The sequence below is a fragment of the Stegostoma tigrinum genome, chromosome 7 (genome assembly GCF_030684315.1).
Source record: "Stegostoma tigrinum isolate sSteTig4 chromosome 7, sSteTig4.hap1, whole genome shotgun sequence".
In the NCBI taxonomy this organism is placed as follows: domain Eukaryota; kingdom Metazoa; phylum Chordata; class Chondrichthyes; order Orectolobiformes; family Stegostomatidae; genus Stegostoma; species Stegostoma tigrinum.
The window spans coordinates 36,686,731-36,714,722 of NC_081360.1; the positions used below are offsets into that span (position 1 = coordinate 36,686,731).

Sequence of the window (27,992 nt, forward strand, 5' to 3'; positions counted from 1 at the left end):
GGTATACATGGATTTAAGTAAGGCATTTAATAAGGTTCCCCGTGGTAGGCTCGTGCAGAAAGTAAGGAGGCATGGCATGGGGGAAATATAGCAAATTGAATTCAGAATAGGCTGACGCTTAAGAGACAAAGGGTGGTAATGGACGGAAAATATTCAACATGGTGCTCAGTTACGAGTACCACAAGGATCTGTTCTGGGCCCTCTTCTCGTTGTGATTTTTGTAAATGATTTGGATGAAGGAGTGGAAGGGTGGATTAGTAAGTTCGCGGATGATACGAAGGTGGTTCAAGTTGTGGATAGTGCGGAGGGCTGTTCTAGGTTACAAAGGGCCATTGATAGGATGCAGAACTGGGCTGAGAAGTGGCAGATGGAGTTTAACCCTGAAAAATGTGAGGTGATTCATTTTGGAAGGACAAATTTGAAAGCAGAATACAGGGTTAACAGAACGATTCTTGGCAGTGTGGAGGAACAGAGGGATCTTGGGATTCATAGCCACAGATCCCTGAAAGCTGCCACCCAGGTGGATAGAGTTGTTAAGAAGGCACAGGGTGTGTTAGCTTTCATTAAAAGAGGGATTGAGTTAAAGAGTTGTGAAGTTACACTCTAGCTACACAAAAGCCTGGTTCGGCCACATCTGGAGTATTGTGTCACATTCTGGTTACTCATTCCAGGAAAGATATGGAAGTGTTGGAAAAGGTGCAGAGGAGATTTACCAGGATGTTGCCTGGAATGGAGGGAAGGTCTTACGAGGAAAGATTGAGAGAGCTAGGGCTTTTCTTTTTAGAATGATGAAGGATGAGAGGTGACTTAATAGAGGTGTTCAAAATGATCAGAGGTATAGATAGAGTAGACATCCGAGGGTCAGTAGACTTTTTCCAAGGGTGGAGCTCACTGTTACAAGAGGGCATAGTTTTAAACTGAAAGGAGGTAGATATCGGGCAGACGTCAGAGGTAGGTTCTTTACTCAGAGAGTGGTAGGGGCGTGGAATGCATTGCCGGAGAGGATAGTGGAGTCACCCTCATTAAGGGAATTTAAGCAGCTATTAGACAGGTATATGGATGATATTATAAGGTAGGGGTGGAGGTTAGATAGACCTTAGGTTTAGGGTAAAAGTTCAGGACAACATTGTGGGCTGAAGGGCCTGTACTGTGCTGTACAGTTCTTTGTTCAAAATAACATTACTTCACGTTGTGGGAATTCTTACTTTGGATTCTGAAATAACTCCACAAAAGCCAGCATTCTGTCACCAAGTCACCCATTATTTACATGTGGAAAGTCCTTGACAGGATTTAGCCTCCTCAGAGCCAGCTGTCAGAGTGAACAGAGTCTCCGATACTCCTGTTTATACCTGTCAATCAGGACTCCCCGACCAAATGAACTGCCCCAATCAGGGAACACATATCCTATTAGGTCCACCTGGCTAACCTCATTACAGGCACACCATTTCTCCCCTCTGAATCTGAGAAGATAGGCCAGTTTTTTTTTGTTGTTGTTTCTTCTGGGCTGTTTTAGCACTGGGTCAGCTTCCTTCAACTTTGCCTTTGAGATAGGTGGCGTGTAACACATAGTAACTTGCCCATGAATGGACGGGGGGAGGGCAGGCAGTAATTTCTATCCTTGTTGGCATTCTGGGTACAGCTCCATCAATGCAACTATGTCTACATTCAATCCTGGCCACCAAACATAAAATCTTGCCACCATCTTTATTTTGAATGACCCTGGTGTTCAGCCAGTGTCTGGCAGCAGCCTTTGCTCAAGAGAATCACTCTTGCCCCCACTAAATAAAATGACTCCATAATAAAACAATTACGGATTCTTCTAGTGGCGGTAGCACTGACAGTGTATTGGCCAGTGGAAGGCAGTTCAATGTATCCGCATTTGCTACTTGGCCTCCCTTATGGTGTTCCAACTTGTGACTGTACACACTAAATATTAGAACCCACTGCTGAATTTTGCCTGAAGCAATAGGTGGCACTGCCTTGACCTCTTTCAGTAGACTGATCAAGAATCTGCGGTCCGTTACTTCTACAAATTTGTGTCCATGTAGATATTGGTGACTTCCTGACTGCCAAACATGACCGCTAAACCTTCCTTCTCTATCTGGGCATATTTATATTCTGCATTAGCCAAAGTCTTGACTGCATATATTAATGGGTGTTCCTCTATATTGGGCCAACTATGAGCTCATACTAGCCCAAAGCCATACAGGGAGGCAGCGTACATCAATGCTAGATCTTGCTTGAAGTCATAGTGAGCCAACACTTTAGATATGATAGTTATTTCTTCTCAGAAAGTTATGGCTTGTCTGGACAACCATTTCCAAGGCTGACCCTTTTTAAAGAGTTGTTGCAAAGGTGCCAGATTTGAGGCTAGGTTATATGTGAACATAATTCACCAGCTTAATGAAAGACATAAGGTCCAGTATAGATGTGAGAACCGGGGCACCTTTGATTGCCCACACTTTATCTTCTAATGGATGTAACCTGTTGACTCTGGAGCAAAATAGGTCACTTGGGGTGCCTGGACCACACATATATTTCCCTTCTAAGGTGTAAGCCCGCCTATGAGAAATGTCTAAGGATTATGCCCAAGTTCTCTAAATATTCCTTACTGCCTGTTGTTATGACTTCACCTAGATAAATGGCAACTCGGGGTAGACCTTGCATAATGTTCTCCATTGTCTGATAAAAAATGTACAGGCTGACAATGACCTAAATGGCAGTCTTCTAACTGGCACAAACCTTTGTGAGTATTATTTGTAACATACTTCTGGGAATCCTCATCTAACCACAATTGCAAGTATGCATGGCTCATGTCCAGCTTCGTGAAGTTCAGCCCTTCTGCCAGCTTAGCATGTAAATCCTCTATGGGAAGGTTTGGGTATCTATGCACCTGCAAAAATTGGTTTAACATTTGTTTAAAATCCACACAAAGGTGAACTGACTTGTCTAACTTCACGATCAGTACCACCATTCTGGAAGCTGGACTGCTTCAATAATTCCTCTGCTTTCCAGCCTTCTGATTTTACCCATAAAGCAAATGGCACTGCACAGGCCTTGTAGAATTGTGTAATTCTTTTCTAATCAACATGTAAAATAGCCTGGGCTCCTTTGATTGTCCCTAGACCTTCCTGAAAAACTTTGTTTTATTGTTTGGAATCTGTAAACTGGCAACAACAACAATGGCATGTTGGACTGGATCCTGAAGAAAATGTTAACCATTTGGCTGAGGCTTGTCTTTGTTTGGGAATTTTTCTATGGGCTGACCTGAAGTCCCTTTGTTCAGAATATGCAATCACCTTCATTCAAGTGGTGTTCTTTAAGTTCAGTCAGACTGGGGAGGCTGTCCACTTCCATCAGAATATCTGGAAATCAAATGCTCCACTTGCTGCATTTTTCAATGGTAAAGCCATTTGTAGTGTCTGTTTGAAGTCCAGCTGGGCTTCAGGTAGGACGCACTTTTGCATGGTTACATCATTATTCCAACATACCAAATGGTCTCCTAGCATCTCATTAAAGGTAAGACCAGTCACATGACTCTGTGTGTCATCTTAACCTCGTCAAAAAGCCTGACACAGACCACCTTGGTTCTCGAATTGCAGAGTAATACCAATGGCATCTCAGAATTAGATGAGGCTTGGGATTGTAATATTCCTTAATAAAATCCATCAACTCTCGAAAGGTTTCAGTACTATTGCCTCAAGGAATGTGAGGCTCCTAATAATTGAAAAAGCTTGTGTCAAGGAAAATTACTCATTGCTTTTCATCTGCCCCAATGTCATTTGTCCAGCAAAATAATGAATTCTTTCCACGTACTGGGCCCAGTCTTCGACAGCAGGACTGAATGAGTCAAGCTTCCCAAATAACAGCATGATGTCAGAAATGCTTTCCCCAACTCAAACACAACTGTTGCAAGTGAATCTCTTCAGGAGTATTTTTTCTCTCATTGCCACTGAAGTAATTCCACAGAGGCTGATATCCCATTACCAAGTCACCCTTTTATTTACATGTGGAGAGTCCTTGACACTGATCCAGCTTCCTCAGAGCCAAGCTCTCAGATTGAACAGAGTCTCTGATTCTCCCATTTATATCTGTTTGCCATGACTCTTGATTGGACTAGATTAACAGTCTCAATCATGGAACTCATATTCTATGACTGACCTCATTACAATCCCTGCAGATATTTCCTTCTTTACAATTTTCTTTCTATATCTCTTTCTGTTGCAATGAAGTATCAAAGACATTGTTGTTGTACTGAGTGGTCATTCTCGATGTGATTGTAAATAGTAACTGACTTGTTCAAGCATCCTCAAAAGCCTAGACGTATCTTTTCTTTCTTGGTATTTACATACACTTCACCGAGTATTGACAAGTTCTCCCTGTCTAATTTTCTGTATTATGAAATCAAAAGAGTCTCCATGCTGACTTAGCAAAACATGGAACAGAAAGTAAATCTGAGACCCACCCATCTAATCTGTATGAATTTCCTAGAATTCATATTGTAGCTTTGGTGATTTTCTTTCAATTACAATTGAGCTAATTAAAGATACTTTAATGAGCTAAATAATCATTTCAGTAGCCATTTACCACAAAATGCAATATATTAATGAGATATTAAGTATGACAGTGTTGTGACATCACCATTACATGAATGTGGTCCTTCACAAAGTACTGTTCCACTTAATATTCTTGAACTTACTTTGTCAGTAGCAGTAAGATGGTTGAGTACAGTCTTGATGTCGAAACCCTTTTTCTCCATTAACAGTTTCTGTAGATCATTGTTTCCCAATACAATGCAGGCCAAGCTGTAGAGCACTTCAACCTATACAGAGAAAGTCAAAGTAGAAATTAATGATAAATTATCAGAATTAAAAAAAAACCTTATTTTCTATTCATTAAGTCATATATCTACATTTAATCATGGACAATATTTCTAAACCATGACCTCTAGAAAAGCACAACTGAATGAGAACATCGCCACCTGCAAATTCCCTCCCTTTAACACACCAGCATGTATTGGAACTATATCTCCATTCTTTCACAGTTGTAGGACCACAGTCCTTGTGTTGTCACCCTAACAGCATTGTGGCTGTACCTACTCCACATGAACTTCTGTGTTTTAGGAAGTTTGTTCATCTTCTTGATGAATTGGGATAGGCAATAAATGCTAGCTTTGCCAGCAATGCTCTTATATTATGAATGAGAGAATAATATAAATCCTTTTTTTGTGAAACTTTACATATTTTCATAGTTTTTATTAAGTTTACTGCCTGGAAAAAATAAAAGCTGCTAAACTATTTCTGAATGTCCTTTGGGAAGGAATTATGGTATCCTTATCTGGTCTGGGTTGCATAAGACTCCAGTGCCACAACAATGTGGTCGACTCATAATGGCTTAGCAAGCCACTCCATTCAAGGGCAATTAGAGATGAGCAACAACTTCTGGCCTTGTGAACAAAGCTGACATCCTATGAAAGCATGAACAAATATTGAACCCTAGGAAAATACATAATTTAGTTAGAAAATGTAATAGAAGTCACATAAAAATGGAAGACTTAAACATTGTTCACTGAAAATTGTGCCAACCAACGATATATTTGAGATGTTTATTAGAACACTCACTCTTGTCTAACCTATGCAACTGCATTTTTTTTGTTTTTGTGTCAAAGGGATATGATGTGCTATCTGCACAGTTCTAACACTGTGCTTTTGAAATATACGTATTAATTATTTCTGTCCTCAGCAAAAAAAAAATGCAGTAATTGCAACAATTACATAAGGACTTTTATTGATTCAAGAGCCATGTTATATTTTATGTATTAAACTGTAGGTTGACAATATGGAATGATTCACTTTTGTAGCCAACTGTTTTGATTATATACAGCATTATTCTAGTTAATCTAACGGCTGTTGCTTTCTTTCAATGAAGTGTGTGACAAAGCAACAAAATGTCACACAGTTAGAATTTCTCTTATTCAGAATCCTGGTTAAAACTACGTTTTAACATTATTCAGCCATTATTGAATTAAAACAGCAACATAACTTTTGGACACTTTATCTCACATTACTGCAATCAACAGCTGAAAAACAAAGCAGCTGGTTGATTGGCTCTAATATCTTTCATTCCCAGCTCTAGTGAAAACAGCTGATCCTTCTTCAAACGATTTTCTTCTGATCCATTGACAATCTGTTATATGTCATGTTAGGGGTCTAAGTGCTTTAGATAATAAGAAATTGGGCACTTCTTAAAGCAGGAATTTTCTGCATTGTAAAAAAACTTGTAAAATTTACTAATACAGCACAGATTTTCTCTCTTTGTAATAGCATAAAAATGTTAAAAATAATCTGTGGAAGTATGTAGGTCACTTGGTTCAGGCTCCCATGTTGACATTTCCAGTTAGCAAGGTGGAACCTGATGTGGCCTATCATCTGTTCAAGTGGTTAGAAAGAATAAGCATTCCTGACATATTACAAATTGACCTTGGTCTGAGAGGTTTGCAAAGTGGGAGATCATTTGGTTATTTGTCCTGTTCATTGGATTGAAGGGTACAAACGGATGACTGATGTAGCGTGAATTACCAGCACCTTGATATACTATCAGGGAGTAGGCTGTTCAGCCTGCAGAACCACTTAATAAGGTTATGGTTGAGCCAATTCTAATATCAAATTTACATTGTTGCCTCTTTTGTTTATGGTTTTATGCCAACATCCATAAATATAGGTTCAAAATATTCTAATTAATGAGAAGGCAGGCTCAAGAACTTCCTTTAGGCTTGTACTCTTCTATATCACTTCTTATTCCATGCCAAGGCTAAATATTAAATACATAGATTCAGAGATCTATACCTGCCTTGGCTTTATTGTTAATTTTTGGAAGACCATCCTATGAACTCTACCATCTAATGCTAAATCAGTCTAGAATCATAGAATCCCTACAGTGTGGAAACAGGCCCATCAGCCCAACAAGTCCACACTGAACCTCAGTACATCCTACCCAGACCCATCCCCTATAACCTACCTAAGCTACACATCCCTGAACATGATGGGCAATTTAGCACGGCCAATCCACATAACCTGCACATCTTTGGGCTGTGGCAGGAAACTGGAGCACTTAGAAGAAGCCCATGCAGACGTGGGGAGAATGTGCAAACTGCACACAGACACACATCCGAGGCTAGAATCAAACCTGAGTCCCTGGTGCTGTGAGGCAGCCGTGCTAACCACCGTGCCGCCCCAAACTACTCTCTGCATGTATTTCCAACTTCAGTATCGCTATACTTTACGCTTTTGCCTTGCTTTCCATGCCCAGTAAGAAGTAGCTCATTGACATCAAAAGGTTGCTCTCAGGTTCTAAAATTCTTAGACAAAACTGCTTACCCCTGATAAATTTTACTGCGTTGCTAACCAAGAATCTATCCACCTCTACCTTAAAAATATTCTATTACTCAGGTTCCATTATCTTTTCAAGAAAATAGTTCCAAAGATTCAGGATCCTTTGTGATAAATGGGAAACCACTTATTTTAAAACAATGAACATTGGCTCTAGAATCTCTCATAAGAAAAAAACATTCTCCCCACATCTACCTTGTCAAGACCCCTCAGGTTTTTACATGTTTTCATCAAGTAACCTTTAACTCTTCTGAGCTCCAGGACACATAGCCTGTCCCAACTTTTGTCATAAGACAATCTACACATTCCAGGAACTGGTCTAGTAAACATTTTCTGAACTGCTTCCAATCATTTATATCCTTCCTTAAATAAAGTAACGAATCCTGTACATAGTACTCCAGATGCAGCTTTCTAAATTACTTGATGTTATTGCATATTGGTCTTTTGAGATTGATGCACTCAGACACCCAGATCTTTTTGCACCTCAGAGCCCTGCAATTTCTCACCTTTTGGATAATATGCTTTTGTATTTTTCTGCCAAAATGGAAAATTGTGCATTTTCCTATATTTTCCTATATTCCATATTTCCAATATTCACATATTTGCCCACTAACTTAACCTATCTATATCTGTATACCAGTCACTTCCTTTATAATCCTAGGATGAAGTCTAGGAGGCTAATAACTCCAACAATTGACTTAGTACACTTCCCTGGTACTTGTAGTTTTCCTGTGTTTTCCCTCACTTTGATTTCCTAATTATAGTTGCTTCTGGGATATTACGTGTATAACCTACAAGGCTAGAGTGAAGACTGATGCAAAATGTATGTTCAATTCATTAGCTGAATCTTTATTTTCCATTTTCAATTCCTCGGACTCTCTTTGTAAAGTACTAATGCTCACTTTAATGGCACTTTTCTTTCTAAAATAAATGATATAAATGCTTTGATGTAATTTTCTCAGCCCCTGAATAACATAGGCAATGATAGGTCAGTTGGTGAAATATGGAGAGTTGGAGAGATTAGATTCTCAAAGTTGAGAAAAAAAAGTCAGATTTTCAACTAAATTTTTAGTGACAAGAATCTCTCCAGTGAGTGGTGAGAGTCCTATTTTCACATATTAATATCATTATTACCTAATACCCCTTCAGTTATATGTTGTTTGCTACTTTACCAGACAGCAGAAAGAAATTAGGTAGTGACAAATCCAAGCCAGCAATCCTCAGCATCTCAGGCTTGCTCCATGGACAATGACAGCTTGCATCCTTCATGCAAGGAGGTTGGCATTGGACATACACCAATCACACCACATCGTCAAGGCAAAAATCACTTCTAATACAGTTCATCACTTCAATTTTGCACTTTGAAGCTCACCGACACCTTACAATGTAATGCTGTTGCCAGGTCACTTTGCACACAGGGATAGGAATCTATCTTACGTAATGAAACAGAGTGCATTTCAGGATTCCTTAGGGTTCACTCCCTTTAATCCTGGATGCTCACAGCATCTCTGTCATACATTACAATTTCATTCAGAACTTATAGCACCTTAGTATTTCTGTCTTTCTTTGCTTTTCCGCGCAGGCATAAAGTAAGGCAGCTTATGGTTGCCAGCAATGATGAGTCGGGGGTGGTCATCTTCCTGTATGGAACCGTGCTGTGTCAATGTCACAATTATAGCACGTGCCAGAATTATACATGACAAACACAATGCATATGCAAATGTCAATGTCACAAACTCTAAGGTGAGTAATCATTAGTTGAGTCCAGGCAAATTCAGATGTCAGGGTCTATGAACACAGTTATTCAATGGTACCATCCAAAATCAATACAGGGGCTTGGATACAGATCATGAGGTACTTGGAGCCATTACGGTCAGGCCTTATCATTACAGTCTGATCAGTCCTGTATGTCCAGTGAAATCAGTCTGGGATTAGCAGTAAATCAGTCTGGGAGCACCTTATATATTAGTCAAAGCCCTGTTCACTCATCAGTTGGGACTGTCTTTCCAAGTCAGTCAGGGAAGTAGATCATAGACAGCTTGGAGATGTGTTTGTTGGATTTCAAAGGAGGGTTATCAGAGATCAGTGCTGCAATGGGGATGTCAGTTGTGGGGAATGGAGACAGCAAGCTGAGATACAGAGAAGGCATTAATTGTGAAGGAGGGCATCTCAACATATAACAATAGGAGACATTACAAAAATGCACTGCGAGAGTGGGGTCATTAGTAATTACCACCATTCTGCCTTTGATGGGGTGGGCAGTACATAACTATATCTGACCTAACTCAGTTGTATGCCTGAGGCCAAGGGGTAAAGTGGGGAGAAGAGTAGTTCAGTGAAAGTCTTGGGTGGGAACATGAAGACCAGGGTGTTGACAGGGACTGCAAAAAAAGACATGAAATGTTGAGGGGGTCACCTAGATTGACAGGCTGATGGTACAACTCATTCCATAAAGCACTACCTGTGTTGCCTTTTAGCTTCATTCAAATCGCAAATGAGCAATTTAAGTGAAAAATGGCTACACCATATCCAGAGTGGACCTAAAATAAAACTAATCGTGACTTGAAATTAGTCATGTGAAAGGCCAACTGAAAGCTGCCCACCGAACTGAAAGCCACAAAGCTAGAAGTCCACAAAGAGCAGGATACTCATTCCCATACAGATTCACCCCCCTCCGTATCCAAGTGCTCCTTCTACCACACAATCTTCGCATCAATCGGTCCCTAAGATTCAGCCTTTATTTGATACAGAAAGACACAGTTCCGACAGTAATGCTTTGGACAATGAAAATAAACAACTCCAAGCCTTTAGCTTAAGAACTTTACAAACTATAAGTTAAAAGAAGGAAAAAAAATGCTGATAAAGAGGGTAAGATCAAATATAAATACACCCCATGGGTAGAATACAAACTAGCCACTCCAAAATTGATAGAAAGGTGGTCTAATGAGCTCCCACATCCCAAAAAGAGGGGTGTAAGGATGTGGAGCGAATTGGAAAAACTCAAAAATATATATAGTCTCCACCCCATGGATGGAGCATTGTTCATTATGGGGGGAGACAATACTGGCTGGAAATTATGTAGGAAGGTGACTGAAGAATTAAGGGTTAATTAACAAGATCTGGACAGCGGATGGAAAGTGATCTGAAATTGGTTGAACGACTATGTACTACCAAAAACTGATTGGCGTAAAATGCCTCTCTGCTGACAGGCTGATAATGAGGAATTCAGGGACTATCTGGAGCACTTTGCAGCAGTATGGATTGAATAGTCAGTACTGGCTGGTAACATTGACAATGTAAACAACTCAGACCAAAGTACTTTAGCGCCTCTCAAATTCACCTTTGTTGCAGGAATCCAAATGAAGAACTATGCAAACAGAAGCGAATGCATCTGGCGGTCCACCTAATAGGCACCCTGGAAGATGTCACAACTGTGGCCAAGAGGGGCATTGGGCAAAAACATACTCCTTTAAGAAGAAGACAACTTCTGACAAATTGGTCCCTAGGCAAAACTCAAACTCTTTGAACAGTCTGCTGACAGAGCAGATGTTACTGGATTGCATTAAAAATCTATCTCCCGTGCAGCAGGAGGCCCTAGTAAATCTGGTAAAAAACTAGAACTGCCCAGCCCCCACCTCTTAGCCCCTTTCTTAGCTGTCTTGGAAAAAAACGACTCAATGGCTGTCGTGTTTCAATGGGATGGGCAATAGGGAAATTAACTGTTTATTGGACACTGGAGCTGAGTCAACATATTTACCTCTTATGGAGGTATGGGATCTACCACTGGATGGAGAAAATGGGACTGCAGTGGGAATAAGGGGAAAAGGAGAAAAGGACTGTGTCTTAGAAGGACACAGCCATTACCCATATGTTTAGGGTCATATGAGATTCTAGCATCCATATAGGTAGGGGCTGTACAACAAGCTCTATATAGAGATGGATGTTTTGACTCAATTGAATGTGTACCTGCACTTTGTGGATGGTCGAGTCACTTGGTCAATACAACACCTCAAGGAAGAGGAATGGCAGGACCATCCGATTTGGGCAAAGGATAAAAACTACCGTGGTCTGTTAAAAATGGCTCTGGTTACCTTCATTGGATCTGCCCACCACATACTAAACAACATCCCATTAGCCCAGCCTCCATTGCTTGTATCACATCTGTTGTACACCAACTGGAACAACAGGGTTTACTGGTCAAGGTACACAGCATGTACAACAGCCCTGTCCAGCCTGTTAAGAAACCAGATGGCACTTGGTGTTTGACCATCGACTATCAGAAAGCCAGGCAGTGTACTGAACAAAAGGCACCTCTGGTGCTGACTCGTCCACCATTTTTAATTCCCTCTCCGCAGAACATAATATTTTTCTATCCTAGATGTGGCCAATGGATTCTGGTCTGTCCCTCTGGCAACCTTGGTTTGCCTTCATGGTCCACCAACAGTGCACCTAGACGCGCTTGCCCTAGGGTTTTTACAGCAGCCCTACAGTGTTCCATATGGCCCTGCAGAATCATTTGCGGAAATTGCCTCCAATGGCGTGCATGGTCATCCAGTATGTGAACGACATCTTGATAGCATCACGGACTGAAGAACAGCATGGGGAAGACTTGCATATTCTCCTCAATCTTTTACACTCTTGTGGTCATAAAGTCAATGTTAAGAAGGCACTTATTGCCTAAGAGGAAGTGGTGTACTTGGGGCAGAAAATCTCAGAAGACAAGTGAGAGACGACACAAGACAGGACAATGGCTATTTGGACTGCTAAAGAACCCACTACTATCTGAGAACTAAGATTCTTTTTGGGGTTTTGCAATTTTAACCATAGCTGAATTGATAGTTATACGCAATTAGCCCAGGCATTGAATGATCTTCTGAAAGTAAAACATGAACCTAAAGACCCAGTGGTATTTATTCCCGAATAGCAATCGCCTTCCAGAAGTTAAAAGCCGCCTTATGGCCCACTCCAGGTCTGGGAATCCCTGACAATGGAATGCCATTTACTCTTTACGTACATGAGAAAGATGAAGGAGTACAGTGACAGACAGAGAACCATCGGTTTATTATTCCACTTAGTTAAATTCTGTGGCACTGGGGTGGGGTAGTCCTCTGAGAGTGATGTAAGCCATGTCTCAAGCTGTCATGGCCACTGCCCCCATTGTGCTCAATCAAAAGGTGATTGTGAAGTGCCCTCACATGGTTCAAGCAATGTTATCTAAAAACTGTATTTTGCAGACAACTGTGGCCTGATGGACATGCTGGGTAGCCTTTTTAGATGCCCCCAACCTCTACCGTGTCCAATTAAGCCCAGTTAATGCTGCAATACTGCTACCTGTTGTGCAGGATCAAAAGGGAAGAGGTGAGGAAAAGGCTGATGAGACTGATGAAGAAAACAGTTACGTAGAAATTTTGCAGCACTTGGACGAACCAGCTCAGGCAATGGAAGAGCCTCTGCAAAATCGCGACCTTGTTCTCTATATTGGCAGGTCCTCCTTTGTAGAAAACGATGTTTGAACAGCAAGATGGGCTGCCACCAAAGATCGTAAGAACTACAGATGCTGGAGAGATAACACAGAGTGGATCTGGAGGAATACAGCAGGCCAGGCAACATCAGATGAGCAGGAAAGTTGACTTATTAGTTTGGGGCCCAGCTTGCTGAAATAATAGCTGAGGCAGGCACTTTGGCCCAACAGGCAGAACTAAGAGCACTCATGGAGCATGTAAGATAGACAAAGGGAAGACAGCCAATATCTACACAGATTTTCAATAGGCTTTCAGAGTGGCACACAATTTTGGGCCCCTGTTGCAAAAACAGGGATTCCTTACTGCAGCAGGAACACCCATTTGGAATGGGGATGAGGTCCAAGATCTCCTAGAAGCCATTCACTTGCCACAAGATGTTGCAATCCTGAAATGTAAGGTGCGTTATGTGATAGAACTTGATGGAGGCACAGGGTAACTCTTTGGCTGATCAGGCAGTGAAAAGAGCAGCCTCACAGGGAGATCAACCAAGGAGATCAAGAAAAATTAAAATACACATGTTCTCGAGAAAATTACAGGATTTGATACCAATGCAAGACCAGTGTTCTAAGGAAGGAAAGTGGTCCTGGATTGAAGTTGGAATAAAATTATGTGAAGATGGTGATTGGAGGCAATGGGACCCAAACAAGCCCATCGTACCATAGGTGTTAATGCCCTTCCTGGCACAGCCAATACACTCCTAGGAGCACTTGGCAGATGATGGCCAGATTCCAAAGGAGCTGGTGGGGAAGAGGATTTAACAGACATATGTGACTTGTGGTGGATCGCTGTGTCATATGCCAGAGGAATAATCCTAGACCCACCATTGTAATGCCACAACTGAAACCACCTGTATCTGTCAGACCACTCCAACGTTGCAGGTGGATTATAGCTCTCTCCCCAAGTCCCAGGGATAGTCAGATATCCTAGTTATTGTGGATAAATTCTCACAATGGATGGAAGCATCACCTGCCAGAAGAGCTACAGCAAACTATTCTGCTAAGGTTCTCTGTAAGTAGCACATTCCCTGATGGGAGCGGTCCCATCCAGCATTGACTCAGATGAAGGAACCCGTTTGATCGGAGTGGTTTGTCAAGAAGTGTGCAGATTGTTGAACATTAAATGGGACTTGCACTGTCCACCTCACCCACAGCTATCAAGACAGATTGAGTGTACAAACAAATGATAAAATAATGCCTGGCCAAATACCACCAATAAGGAGTACTTTGGCCCCAAAGTCTCCCTCTGGTCCACTGTAGTATTCAGGCGACACCTAACCAAACCAAAGGCCTAAGCCTTTCTGAAGTCATAACTGGGCAACCTATGTCCCTATCTGGTATGATACCATACAGCTGATTGTCATCTATTGAATGACTCACTGTTAAAATATTGTCAGGATCTGACAAATGCTGACAGTTATGCCTCCCAACAGGTTGTAGTGGCATGGGGTGATCCTCCCGAAGATGGACACAATATAGTCAATGGAATGTGGGAGTGCGTCAAGAAAATCTGCAAAGAACCCCTTGTTGCAAAGTGGGAAGGCCTATTCTAAGTTCTGTTAACTAATCCATAGGCTGTAAAAGTACAAGGGTAGAAGTCCGGGATCCATGCTTCACATGTCACGGATCCACCACATCACCGGCAACATAAAAGCCATGTTTTTTGGACTTTTTGCTTATCTGATAGTTATTCGAACATGGACCGCTGTTGTGAAGAAGGAATTGAATGTGAATACATTTTTGTATATGATGTATGTCTGTATGTTAGTTGTTCCAGTATCTCCAGTTGCTGGGCTTGCTCACATATTCCCATATATCCCAAGGGCAGTATTGCCCTCAGACCTATTCCTCCCAATGTATCTGAAGTGGCTGAATGGGTCACTTGCCTGAACAAGTGCCTAATGACTGGGGCCTGCAGGTCACCACATCTTCCATACAGAGAGGGTTATGCTGGGTAGATATTAACAGTACCCAGGTTAAGTGGGAATCAGCAGGGCACAACCTTACTGCCTTTGAAGATTGGTATCAGCCTCATTTTAATATGTCCCACACACCAGCATTTATCACCATCACCAATATATCAAAGACAGGAAAACCAGCGGCGCTTTTTGCTTCACTGGATCTGAGCCTATGGGTTGGTCTGCAAGCCAGAATGATTATACCCAATATTTTAATGTCACTTGTAACACTTGGCTTCCATCCAAACTTAATTTCATCAACCTCACGCCAGCGGGAACCTTTAACCACGATTTGTTTTCTGACTACATAAATTGGTTTGTCACATACAATGGCACATATTTTGTTTGTGGACACAAGACGTATATCTGGTTGCACCCATCACGGACAGGCTCCTGTTACCTTACTTTTGTAGTCCCATTCATGCGTCATCTTTATGACCTCTCTGAAATCCACTCGACAGTACATGGACAAGCCATTACAGAAACAGAATGATTCTTTGTTATTTTGTTCTCCGAGTGTGGTGTAGCTAAACAAGCCAGAGAATACATCAATATGGCAGCTGTCCTAGAACAGATGGCTAATGACACTTCTCAGGCCCTTGATAAGATGAATGCTGAAATGATTGCCCGATGAGCCACCTCTAGGCTGGACCATAGCTGAGGAAAGTGGCACTTGTGCCTTTATAGGTTAGGAATGTAGTACCTACATTACTGATAACCATGAAAACATAACTAACCTCACTGACTTATATTCGTAAAGAAATCACAAAATTAAAAAAAACCTCTCCCAGGTACCTTATGGAGCTGGGCCACTGGATAGCTAGGTTCATTGGCAACCTCTATTGTTCAATGAATCATAATCTTCCTTGTTATTATTCTCGCTCTCTTTGTCCTTGTCCAATGTTTTCAAATATGGTTTATCCCCCTTCCTTAATCCAACTCAACACTGACACGTGGAAATTTCTGAGCAAACTCATACCGTGTTAAGGCCATTGTGTGTGTAGTGATTCTTATTAATGCTTAAAAGATTCAAAATGGGGGAGTTGTAGGAGAAATCTTGATTATATTTCAGCAAAACTTCTGCAGTTAAATTGATTTGTGTTTAAACAAACTGTCTGCAGTTGACTGTATATTGTTCAATTTACTTGAGTGGAAAAATAGTAAGTAGAAACGGTGTAGCTGCAGGAAGCATAGACAGAGTGTTCGAGTAAAATGTGGGGCTGATTACTAAAATGGCAAGCACCCCATGCATGAGTAAGATGACTGGAGGAAAGTAAGGGGGGTGGGAGTGGATATAAAAGTACAAGAATTTGACCCCTGGGGGTGGGGCAGTTGGAATCAGAAGGAAAGGGGTAGAGATCGACTGCTCAAGTAACGTTTGACGTCCAACCAATAAAATTAATAACTAACCATCCCTGATGGTCTTGCATGTGCTTTGTTACAAAAATTTAGGACACAACAGACGACCTAGTATTTAACTAATATTTAACTTATAAACCAGGGTGTTGCCTTCTCAACTTTAATTAAATCAATGCATTCAGCGAGAACCATGTACTTGTCAGCTATCAGTGAACGATCCTCTGTCGTCATTGGTAATATGCATTTTTGTTTAATCAATTACTCCATTTTATCTGAACTATTGCCTCTTAAGAAACTTAACAAACTATCCAAAAATTATAAATAGTCAACTCTCCCAAATCCCAAAATATAGCAAGATCTCACTTTCTACATTATTAAAGAGTTAACAAAGGTAAACGCAACCGTGCACTACTCTGTCCCTTGTTACCTGCACTTCAGGAGAATTTGTAGAGAAAAGCAAATAAAGAAGCACATCCATGCCTCCTTCTTCAGTAATTTTTTGTTGACTGATGGGATTATTTAGGTGAGCTACACCTACAAAATTAAAGCAAATACATTTATGTTTATATTTAAGTACATGATTTATGGGGATAATTGGATAAGTTAATACCATTGTCGTTTCTTCACCTTTTTGTGAAGTAACTGAAAGTTATACGTTTATTTCTGATTATAACAAAAAAGATGAAATTGATGCAATTGTAAGGAAACTTTATGCCTCATGAGCAATGGAGTTGTTTGTACTGGATTTTGGGTATATATGGTAAGATTCTGATGTAAGTGCAAGATCGTATGGTTGGCAGAAATGGCCCTTTTAAAATTGAAAAGGTTGTCTGTTTTCAATAACATGAGAAAATAGTTTTTAGCATTCACTGACTGAAATGATCATTTAAAATCTACTGGACTAATTTTGCAAGATTTCTTAAATCATACAATTACAAACTGGTTTCAGCTGTTAGTGTCAATGTTGATTCTTTGCAAGAGCGACTCAACTAATCCCACTGTTCCACCTTTTCCCTGTAGCTCCTCAACTTTTGTTTTTCTTCTTTAGATAATTAACCAATTCTAGTGCATACAGTTTTGGTCTACAAGGATATAAAAACCAAAAGAACTGCAGATGCTGTAAATTAGAAACAAAGTCTAGTTGCCTGCCACTTTAACATACCACCCTATTCACTGGCCAACATTTCGGTCTCAGGCTTACTGCAGTGCTCCAACGAAGCACAGCGCAACCTGGAAGAACAACACCTCATTTCCCACCTGGGGATCCTGCAGCTCTCCGGGCTCAATATCGAGGTCAATAATTTTAGGACCTGAACTCTGCCACGTCCCAGCTCCCAGCCCCATACATCAGGCCTTGTTATCACATATTCTGCCATTACACAATACCTATTGTTAGCTATTAACTGTCCCCATTAACAGCTAATAACTCTCTTAGCCAGATCATTATCCATTTCTTTGTCTGTCCAACTGCTCTTCTCTCTCTTTGGACTCTATCCCCACCTGTTGTTTACTCCCTTCCCCCACCCTATCTTCTGTATATAAACCGACATTTTCCTGGTTACCATGAGGAAGGGTCACCAAACCCAAGACATTAACGCTGATTTGTCTTCACAGATTTTGCCAGACCTGCTGCGTTTTTCCAGAAACTTCAGTTTTTGTTTGAGAAAGGATGTACTGGCACTGGGGGAGGGGGGGGGGGGGGGTGTATAGATTAGATTCCCTGCAGTGTGGAAACAGGCTCTTAGGCCCAACAATTATGAAGCGAATAGATAAGGTACAAGCTGGAAAGTTGTTTCCATTGGCTGATGAAACTAGAACTAGGGGCATAGCCTTAAAGTAAGGCAAAACAAATTTAGGAGTGAGTTGAAGAGGAACGTCTTCACCCAAAGGGTTGTGAATCTGTGAAAATCCATGCCCAGTGAAGCAGTTGGGACTGCCTTGTTGAATTTTTTAATAAAGACAGATAGATTTTTGAACAGTAAAGGAATTAAGGGTTATGGCGAGTGGTGGATAAGTGGAGCTGAATCCATGAAAAGATGATCCACGATTTTATTGAATGGCAAAGCAGGCTCAACGAGCCAGATGACACAATCCTGCTCTTATTTCTTATGTTCTTATGTCGTTGAATATTTCAGTGTTTTTGCTAAAACCATTCTTTTGAAAACCAGTCTTTACATTTTTTTTCAAATTGAGCAATGTGGGATCCTTATGGTTTAAATCTTAAAAATCAATATGCAGTTGTTGAGGTATCAGAAGGTCATCCACTCCGGAATTCCAGAAAGGGAAGTGAGAAAACCTGAAAACAAAGATGAAGTAACTCCACAGAGGCAGGTATCCTGTCATTTGGTCACTTACTTATACGTGCATAGTACTTGACACTGGTCTGGCTTCCTCTTAGCAGCTCACAGAGTGAACAGAACATCTGATGCTCCTATTGATATGTGTCAGCCAGGGCTCCCTGATTGGACCAGTTAACAGCCCCAATCAGGGAACTCATATTCTATGAGATCCACCTGGCTGACCTCGTTACAATCACCACATCCCTCCCTATCTATGAATGACGATGTAGGCTTTACTTTTTCTTGTAGCTCCTCCTGGGGCATTTTCGTACTATGTCCGATTCCTCCGACTCTGCCGAGGATACAGGCAACATATACCAGACTGTAGGCCGCCTCTTGCACCTGGAGTGTCCCAGAAGACATACATCTTCTTCTTCAGATAGCAAAGGCTTTGAGGCTATGACATCCCCATGTCTATCTCAAACTCTGAGGTTTCTTCAATGCTAGATGGAGAGGGAGGTCACATGGGCTCTAGAAAAATCAGAAAGTCTGTCAAAGAGCCAGGTATGTTTTCCTCCCACACTATTTATGAGTTATCAGTTTTGATGTGGCCCACATGCTTTTTCAGGAGTGCCTCACATACCTGAACTTTGTAGGTCTTGGGACCTGACCTCACATCAACTATGTCTCTTACCCACGGAGGCCTATTTCCATTGTTTCAGCACTAAGCTTCATCCCCTAAAGTAAACTACCTCTCTCGCTTTGACAGCATTGGCATTCCTGATGCCATTTGGCCTTCATTCCCATATCCAGAAAAATCAGATTTAACCTGGTGCAGTGTCTTCTTAGCAACTCTGCCGGAGCTATTCCTCTAGTTGCACATGGGGTGGTCTCATAATCAAATAGGAGCTGGGACAGTTTAATATTGAGTTATTTCTTTAAAGCTGCCTTCAAAGTTTGTACTGCTCTTTTGGCCAGGCCATTGGAATGCCATCTGATTTTAGGAAATACTCAGATTCTTTACTGGTAAATGATAGCTTCATTGTCTGTGGCCAACATGTCTGCGATCTGAGTATTGTCTTAATGTTTGATGAATGAACTCTTCGCACATTCAGCCACTTTGAGTAAGTGCCCACAATGACTAAGAACATTTAGCCCATGAGAAGGCTAGCATAGTAGAGATGTAACTACATCCAATGTTCACCTGGATATTTGCACAAATGTGGGGGAGCCACTGGTGGTAATTTTTGTCCTTGTTGGCGCTCTGGGTTCTGTCCCACCAATGTGGGTTTTTCTGTATCCAATCCTGGCCAGCAGACATAACATCTCACCAACTTCTTCATTTTGGACACCCGTAGATGACCCTGGAGAATTTCAGCCAGTATCTGATGGTGACATTTGTCTGGGACATGTCTTGCTCCCGTAATAAAATTCCATTCCCTATAGTGATCTGGTTTTGGTGGGTCCAGAAAAGTTTCAATCCTAGTTGCAACTGTCCTTTTGTTTCCCCCATTGCCTCCAGCTGTTTTGCCAGGACCAGATCTTTTTACGCCCACAGTCTGATATTGTCAGCAGTGGCCAGAAAGGTGTTCAGAAAGTTTAAGACCAGAATGGACTCTTCCGGTGGTGTATCTGCCAGCGGGAGATGGCTCATGGTATCTGCATTTGCTGCTTGGCATCTTAGATGATGTTGTGCCTTGTAAATGTATGCCCTTAAAAGGTAGGCCTTGAAAAATGTTCTCCATCATCCACTGAAAAATGGCACAGGTCGACAATATCTCAAATGGTAGTTTCATATATTGGTACAAACTCTTTTGGGTATTAATTGTAGCATACTTCTGTGAATCCTCATCTAACTTCAATTGCCAGTATGCATAGCTTATGTCCAGCTTTGTGAAGGACGTCCCCCTGCTATCTTTGCATATAAGTCCTCTATGCGAGGGACTGGGTGGGAGAAGTGGTATATTGTTAGTTTAATTCCCCACAAAGGGGACCAACCCATCAGGCTTCACAATCGATACAACTGGTACTGCCAATTCTGCAAACTGGACTGATCTGTTGATTCTTTTGCTTTCCAGCTTTTTGATTTCTGCCTCTACTTTTAATCATAAGGCAAATGGTACGGGGCAGGCCTCGCAGAGTCGTGCAATTGCTTCCTGGTTGTGATGCATAGTCCTTATCTCCTTTGATTGTCCCTAAACCTTGCTGAGAAACCTCCGGATATTTAATTAGGACTTCACTCAGGCAGCCATTTTTCTAATCGAAAAATTTTGAGCGAATCTTGGTGAATCTTTCTCAACCAATTTCGCCCCATTCAGCCTTTTACCAGAATCACTGTTAACTGAACCAGCTGCTTCTGATACAGGACAGGAATCGAAGTTGGACCCTTCGTCTGTAAAGGTTCCCTGATGTAGGTTCTCAGACTGGCTGAGGTCTTATGCAAACATAAGTGTTGAAATCCAGAGTGAATTTTGTCAAAGAATGCTTCTGCAATCACTGATACACCCCTGTTGATATCAACCTCCATTAGAACCAGGTGACCATTTAACCAGACACTTATTTTGATTGCTTCTGATTTTGATGTAGCTAAACAATTTAACTGTGCCAAGCCAGACATAGGTGGGCTTTCCAGGGTGTGCACTCTCCTGGATACCAGCGTATGAGTTCTCTTACTCAATTCAGACCAAGTGGGCGTCTTTTGCCGTCTCAAGTCCACATACCGGCAGCAACTATGATGGCTTGCCAACCTGAATCCTGAAGAAAATGTTAACCATTTGGTCAAGGTTCAGCTATATTTTAGGTATTTTCTGTGGGCTAACCTAGAGTCTCTGTTCGAATTATGTGCTGCCTGAAATTGTGCAATTGCCTTCATTAAAGTGGTGTCCCCCAAGCTTAGTTGGCCTGGTGAGGGTGTCCACTTCCATTGGCTTACCTGTAACTCATATGCTTCACTTGCTGCATTTTCCAATGATAAAGCCAGTTATAGTGCCTGTTTGGAGTCCAGTCAGGCTTCCACTAGGAAGTGCTTTTGCATGGTTACATCATTAATTCTACATTCCAAACAGTCTCTCAGCATTTTATTAAGGGTTAAACCCTTACATGCCTCTGAGACTCGTCTTAATTTCATCAAAAATTCCAATAAGGATTCCCTTAGTTTTTGAATTGTTGAGTAATACCAATTGCATCTCAGAATTAGAGGAGGCTTGGGGTCGTAATATCTGTTAACTAAATCCATCAACTTTTGAACAGTTTTAGTATCTGTTGCCTTGGGGAAAGTAAGCCTCCTAATAACTTAAAACAGCTTTGGATCCACAAGGTGTCGGGGGAATTACTCATTGCTTTTCATCAACCTCTATGCCATTTGCCTGGAAAAAAAACATATTCTTGCCATACACTGGGCCCACTCTTTGATGACAGGATTGAACATGTCAAGCTTCCTAAAAAAAATGGCATGATGTCAGAAATGCTTGCCCCAACTCAAAGACAATTGTTGCAAGCAAATTTCTTCAGGAGTGTAGGAGAGAGATAATGGGAACTGCAGATGCTGGAGAATTCCAAGATAATAAAATGTGAGGCTGGATGAACACAGCAGGCCAAGCAGCATCTCAGGAGCACAAAAGCTGACGTTTCGGGCCTAGACCCTTCATCAGAGAGGAGGATGGGGAGAGGGAACTGGAATAAATAGGGAGAGAGGGGGAGGCAGACCGAAGATGGAGAGTAAAGAAGATAGGTGGAGAGAGTGTAGGTGGGGAGGTAGGGAGGGGATAGGTCAGTCCAGGGAAGACGGACAGGTCAAGGAGGTGGGATGAGGTTAGTAGGTAGCTGGGGGTGCGGCTTGGGGTGGGAGGAAGGGATGGGTGAGAGGAAGAACCGGTTAGGGAGGCAGAGACAGGTTGGACTGGTTTTGGGATGCAGTGGGTGGGGGGGAAGAGCTGGGCTGGTTGTGTGGTGCAGTGGGGGGAGGGGACGAACTGGGCTGGTTTAGGGATGCAGTAGGAGAAGGGGAGATTTTGAAACTGGTGAAGTCCACATTGATACCATATGGCTGCAGGGTTCCCAGGCGGAATATGAGTTGCTGTTCCTGCAACCTTCAGGTGGCATCATTGTGGCACTGCAGGAGGCCCATGATGGACATGTCCTCTAGAGAATGGGAGGGGGAGTGGAAATGGTTTGCGACTGGGAGGTGCAGTTGTTTGTTGCGGACTGAGCGGAGGTGTTCTGCAAAGCGGTCCCCAAGCCTCCGCTTGGTTTCCCCAATGTAGAGGAAGCCGCACCGGGTACAGTGGATGCAGTATACCACATTGGCAGATGTGCAGGTGAACCTCTGCTTAATGTGGAATGTCATCTTGGGGCCTGGGATGGGGGTGAGGGAGGAGGTGTGGGGACAAGTGTAGCATTTCCTGCGGTCTCCAACACCATTCACGACCTCATCACCACAGGGGACCTCCCACCCACAGCCTCCAACCTCATTGTTCCCCAACCCCGCACGGCCCGTTTCTATCTTCTTCCCAAAATCCACAAACCTGCCTGCCCTGGTCGACCCATCGTCTCAGCCTGCTCCTGCCCCACCGAACTCATCTCCACCTATCTGGACTCCATTTTCTCCCCTTTGGTCCAGGAACTCCCCACCTACGTCCGTGACACCACCCACGCCCTCCACCTCCTCCAGGACTTCCAATTCCCTGGCCCCCAACACCTCATATTCACCATGGACGTCCAGTCCCTGTACACCTGCATTCCGCATGGAGATGGCCTCAAGGCCCTCCGCTTCTTCCTGTCCCGCAGGCCCGACCAGTCCCCCTCCACCGACACTCTCATCCGCCTAGCTGAACTCGTCCTCACACTCAACAACTTCTCTTTTGACTCCTCCCACTTCCTACAGACTAAGGGGGTGGCCATGGGCACCCGCATGGGCCCCAGCTATGCCTGCCTCTTTGTAGGTTACGTGGAACAGTCCCTCTTCCGCACCTACACAGGCCCCAAACCCCACCTCTTCCTCCGGTACATTGATGACTGTATCGGCGCCGCCTCTTGCTCCCCAGAGGAGCTCGAACAGTTCATCCACTTCACCAACACCTTCCACCCCAACCTTCAGTTCACCTGGGCCATCTCCAGCACATCCCTCACCTTGCTGGACCTCTCAGTCTCCATCTCAGGCAACTAGCTTGTAACTGATGTCCATTTCAAGCCCACCGACTCCCACAGCTACCTGGAATACACCTCCTCCCACCCACCCTCCTGCAAAAATTCCATCCCCTATTCCCAATTCCTCCGCCTCCGCCGCATCTGCTCCCACAATAAGACATTCCACTCCCGCACATCCCAGATGTCCAAGTTCTTCAAGGACCGCAACTTTCCCCCCACAGTGATCGAGAACGCCCTTGACCGCGTCTCCCGCATTTCCCGCAACACATCCCTCACATCCCGCCCCCGCCACAACCGCCCCAAGAGGATCCCCCTTGTTCTCACACACCACCCTACCAACCTCCGGATACAACACATTATCCTCCGACACTTCCGCCATTTACAATCCGACCCCACCACCCAAGACATTTTTCCATCCCCTCCCCTGTCAGCTTTCCGGAGAGACCACTCTCTCCGTGACTCCCTTGTTCGCTCCACACTGCCCTCCAACCCCACCACACCCGGCACCTTCCCCTGCAACCGCAGGAAATGCTACACTTGTCCCCACACCTCCTCCCTCACCCCCATCCCAGGCCCCAAGATGACATTCCACATTAAGCAGAGGTTCACCTGCACATCTGCCAATGTGGTATACTGCATCCACTGTACCCGGTGCGGCTTCCTCTACATTGGGGAAACCAAGCGGAGGCTTGGGGACCGCTTTGCAGAACACCTCCGCTCAGTCCGCAACAAACAACTGCACCTCCAAGTCGCAAACCATTTCCACTCCCCCTCCCATTCTCTAGAGGACATGTCCATCATGGGCCTCCTGCAGTGCCACAATGATGCCACCTGAAGGTTGCAGGAACAGCAACTCATATTCCGCCTGGGAACCCTGCAGCCATATGGTATCAATGTGGACTTCACCAGTTTCAAAATCTCCCCTTCTCCTACTGCATCCCTAAACCAGCCCAGTTCGTCCCCTCCCCCCACTGCACCACACAACCAGCCCAGCTCTTCCCCCCCACCCACTGCATCCCAAAACCAGTCCAACCTGTCTCTGCCTCCCTAACCGGTTCTTCCTCTCACCCATCCCTTCCTCCCACCCCAAGCCGCACCCCCAGCTACCTACTAACCTCATCCCACCTCCTTGACCTGTCCGTCTTCCCTGGACTGACCTATCCCCTCCCTACCTCCCCACCTACACTCTCTCCACCTATCTTCTTTACTCTCCATCTTCGGTCCGCCTCCCCCTCTCTCCCTATTTATTCCAGTTCCCTCTCCCCATCCCCCTCTCTGATGAAGGGTCTAGGCCCGAAACGTCAGCTTTTGTGCTCCTGAGATGCTGCTTGGCCTGCTGTGTTCATCCAGCCTCACATTTTATTATCTTCTTCAGGAGTGTACTTGTTTCTCTCGTCGCCACTGAAATAACTTCATAGAGGCTGGTATTCCATCTCCAATTAACCTTTTACTTACATGTGTATAATACTTGACACTCGTCCAGCTTCCTCAGAGCAGCTCTCAGACTGAACGGAACCTCTGACACTCCCATTTATATGTGTCAACCAGGGCTCCCTGATTGCACCAGGTTAACAGCCCCAAACAGCCCCAATCAGAGAACTTATATTCTATTAGGTCTACCTAGCAACCTCATTAGAATCACTACAAAAGGAGCAGGCATCTTCAAGCAAGATTGATTTGTTATTATTCTGCATGTACATCTGTTAAACTGTCTTGAAATAACTTCAAATAACATAATATAATACTAACCAATACACATAGTACCCAGTGCTGCAATGGCACTCAACAATGTACGCAAAGATATCTGAGAGCTTCGTAAAAGTCGGACCAAAGGGGAAATTCCATTTTTCGCACAAATGTTGTCTTGTTGTTCTTTGTTACACTCACTCAGTGCAATCAATGCCTGGCAAGCTAAATAAATGAACAATAAGTTTCACTTCAAAAATATTTGATGTTAGAACAGTAAAATTTCTTTCACCTGAATATCCGACTGGTAAAAATATTGAATTTCTATGTATACTTATGCAATTGACAAATACAAATCAAAAACAAATACCATTTGATTATACTTCTAGGTAAAATATTAAATATCATGGCCATGGATCACAATCCCAGATCATTTACCTGACTTTAGAATTCCAACATGTGCTTTTTTAAAACAGGATTGATGCAACCAAAATTACTGCAAACGTAAATCCAGTGACTCTCTGAAGAGGCACTTTAGAATGTCACAGCTGTGAGTGCCAAAAAAAGTTTGAAAGGGGGAAATGCACTGCAAATTGAACTGTAATTCTATATCCTGGGGGTTACCTTAGAACCGTGAACATGATGAAAAAAGCAGTCTGCACGAGAGACATGTTTTGAGTCTTTTCCTTTTAAGAAATTACAAGGAGTTGAAACTCCTAGTTCAGTTTTCATGTGCACATTAGTGACCTAATGTCCAGTGTGTGAATGACTATGCTAACAAGGTCACAGCTTTGAGAACAGCCATTAACCATGGGAAAGAGCAAAAAAAAATCACTCCGAGTGCTGCCAGTCAGGCACTCTCAAAACAAATCAGGATAAAAGAATTTCAATCAACCTATAGAACAAAGAATCTCAAAATCAACTGTCCAATTACTAACATCAATTGTACTAATTAAAAATCACTGCAACAGCAGCAACTTTCTTTCATTTACTCTTCACAAACAACCTTTTAAATGCACTTTTCATTTCAATGTGTGAATGTATGTTATGCTATTATTTGCTCTTGCATTTTAAAAAAAACTAATAAATTCACTCTTTAGTTAGCTCAAGAAAGCCTAGCTTGTTAGAACTTGCTCATTTTAAACTGTACATTTGTTTGATTTGGAAGTGTGGTAATTTTTTTGTAAATTAAACTTGTTGTGACCAACTGAGAGGATGGGTAAATAAGGAAGGACAGCCAATTCATCTTTCCTCACTTGGGAGTTTGACATTTTGTGTATCCTGTCTGAAACCTTAACAACTTGATAAAGCTTGCCCAGGGTCTGATAGAACACCAAGACAATAATTAAAAAAGATGAAGAAGAAATACTGCCATTTATTCTCTTGCTGTGGAAGAGGTTAAGCATATTGTATGTGCTAGTGCACCAGAACCTAAGGTCGAACATAAATTCTGCTAAAGGGGAACTCAGATGAGCACTTTGTGGAACTGCTCCAGCAAATTTATGATGGCTATGTGCTCTGAAATATTTATTGCATTGGCAGACCTGCCAGGCATTGTGCAGTCACTGTCATGGAGTTTGGAGAAATCTGCCAACAACTTTGCTTATAGCTTTGTGATTTGGAACCCAATCCTGTCAGTTTGGAAGTGTGGTTAACTTCATGAAAACACTTGGATCTAACCTCCTTCCCTAGTGATCAGGGCTGAGGTTTGGAATTCATTTATATGGAGAACAAAATGCCATTGAAATTACTGTTGCACTATGTAACGGTGACTCAGCAGATTCAATGACTGTGCATACACTCACTTTGAAATTATGCTATCAATGCATTCTTAGTGTTACAATTTCTAATATATGAAAAGATTAAAAACCGAAAGAACTGTGGACGCTGTAAATCAGGAACAAAAACAAAGTTGCTGGTAAAGCTTAGCAGGTCTGGCAGGATCTGTGAAGGAGAAAAAAGAGTTAACATTTCAGGTCCCGTGACCTTCCTCAGAACTTACCGGATCTGAAACGTTAACTCTGTTTTCTCCTTCACAGATGCTGCCAGACCTGCTCAGTTTTTCTAGCAACTTTGTGAAAAGATTAATCTTACTAGAAAACTGAAACTTACCAACATTGTGCATTTTATCAGATGAGGATAGTAAAAGATCAATGACCAAATTATAACCAATATCCTTGGCCATCTTTTTTCGTTGTGTCAGTGTCTGTCCTGCTAATGCCCAAAAAGCTGTTGCTGCTCGCTCTCGAACCTCTACTTCAAATACCTGAAACAATAATTGAAGAATAGTAGTGACTTGCATACTATAGTCAAAACTTGTTTATCAGTTCAAATCTTCCAAAAGCAAGAAAGATACCTATCTGTAATTGCTCTTCATCCTTTTTCTTGATCCACTGCAGCCAATATGGTGAAAACACTACCATAAGATTGCTACATAGGGAGTTCTTACACTCATCAATGCTTGTACACTTGACTAGTTAAACACCGTCCTGGCTGGTTTCCCATCTTCCACACTTCAGAAACACAACTCATCCAAAACTCTGCTACCCCTGTCCGAGCTAGCACAAATTGCATTTCCCTATCATTCCTGAATTTGTTCACCTCCACTTGCTTCTGATCTGGGCATGCGACAGTTTAAAAATGTTCATCCTTTTTTCAA

At 42.6% G+C, this 27,992-nt stretch overlaps 1 protein-coding gene across 1 annotated transcript in view; it reads right to left on the reverse strand.

Annotated features, from left to right (window-relative positions):
- Nucleotides 1–27,992, reverse strand: part of ankar (ankyrin and armadillo repeat containing) — a 105,601-nt gene that overhangs the window by 14,625 nt on the left and 62,984 nt on the right. Inside the window, exons 14-17 of the mRNA XM_059647178.1 lie at nucleotides 27,446–27,599; nucleotides 25,397–25,558; nucleotides 16,651–16,757; nucleotides 4,700–4,822 (exon numbers count right to left, since the gene is read on the reverse strand). Of these exons, the coding sequence (XP_059503161.1) occupies nucleotides 4,700–4,822; nucleotides 16,651–16,757; nucleotides 25,397–25,558; nucleotides 27,446–27,599 (546 nt within the window). The remainder of the gene's footprint in view (nucleotides 1–4,699; nucleotides 4,823–16,650; nucleotides 16,758–25,396; nucleotides 25,559–27,445; nucleotides 27,600–27,992) is intronic.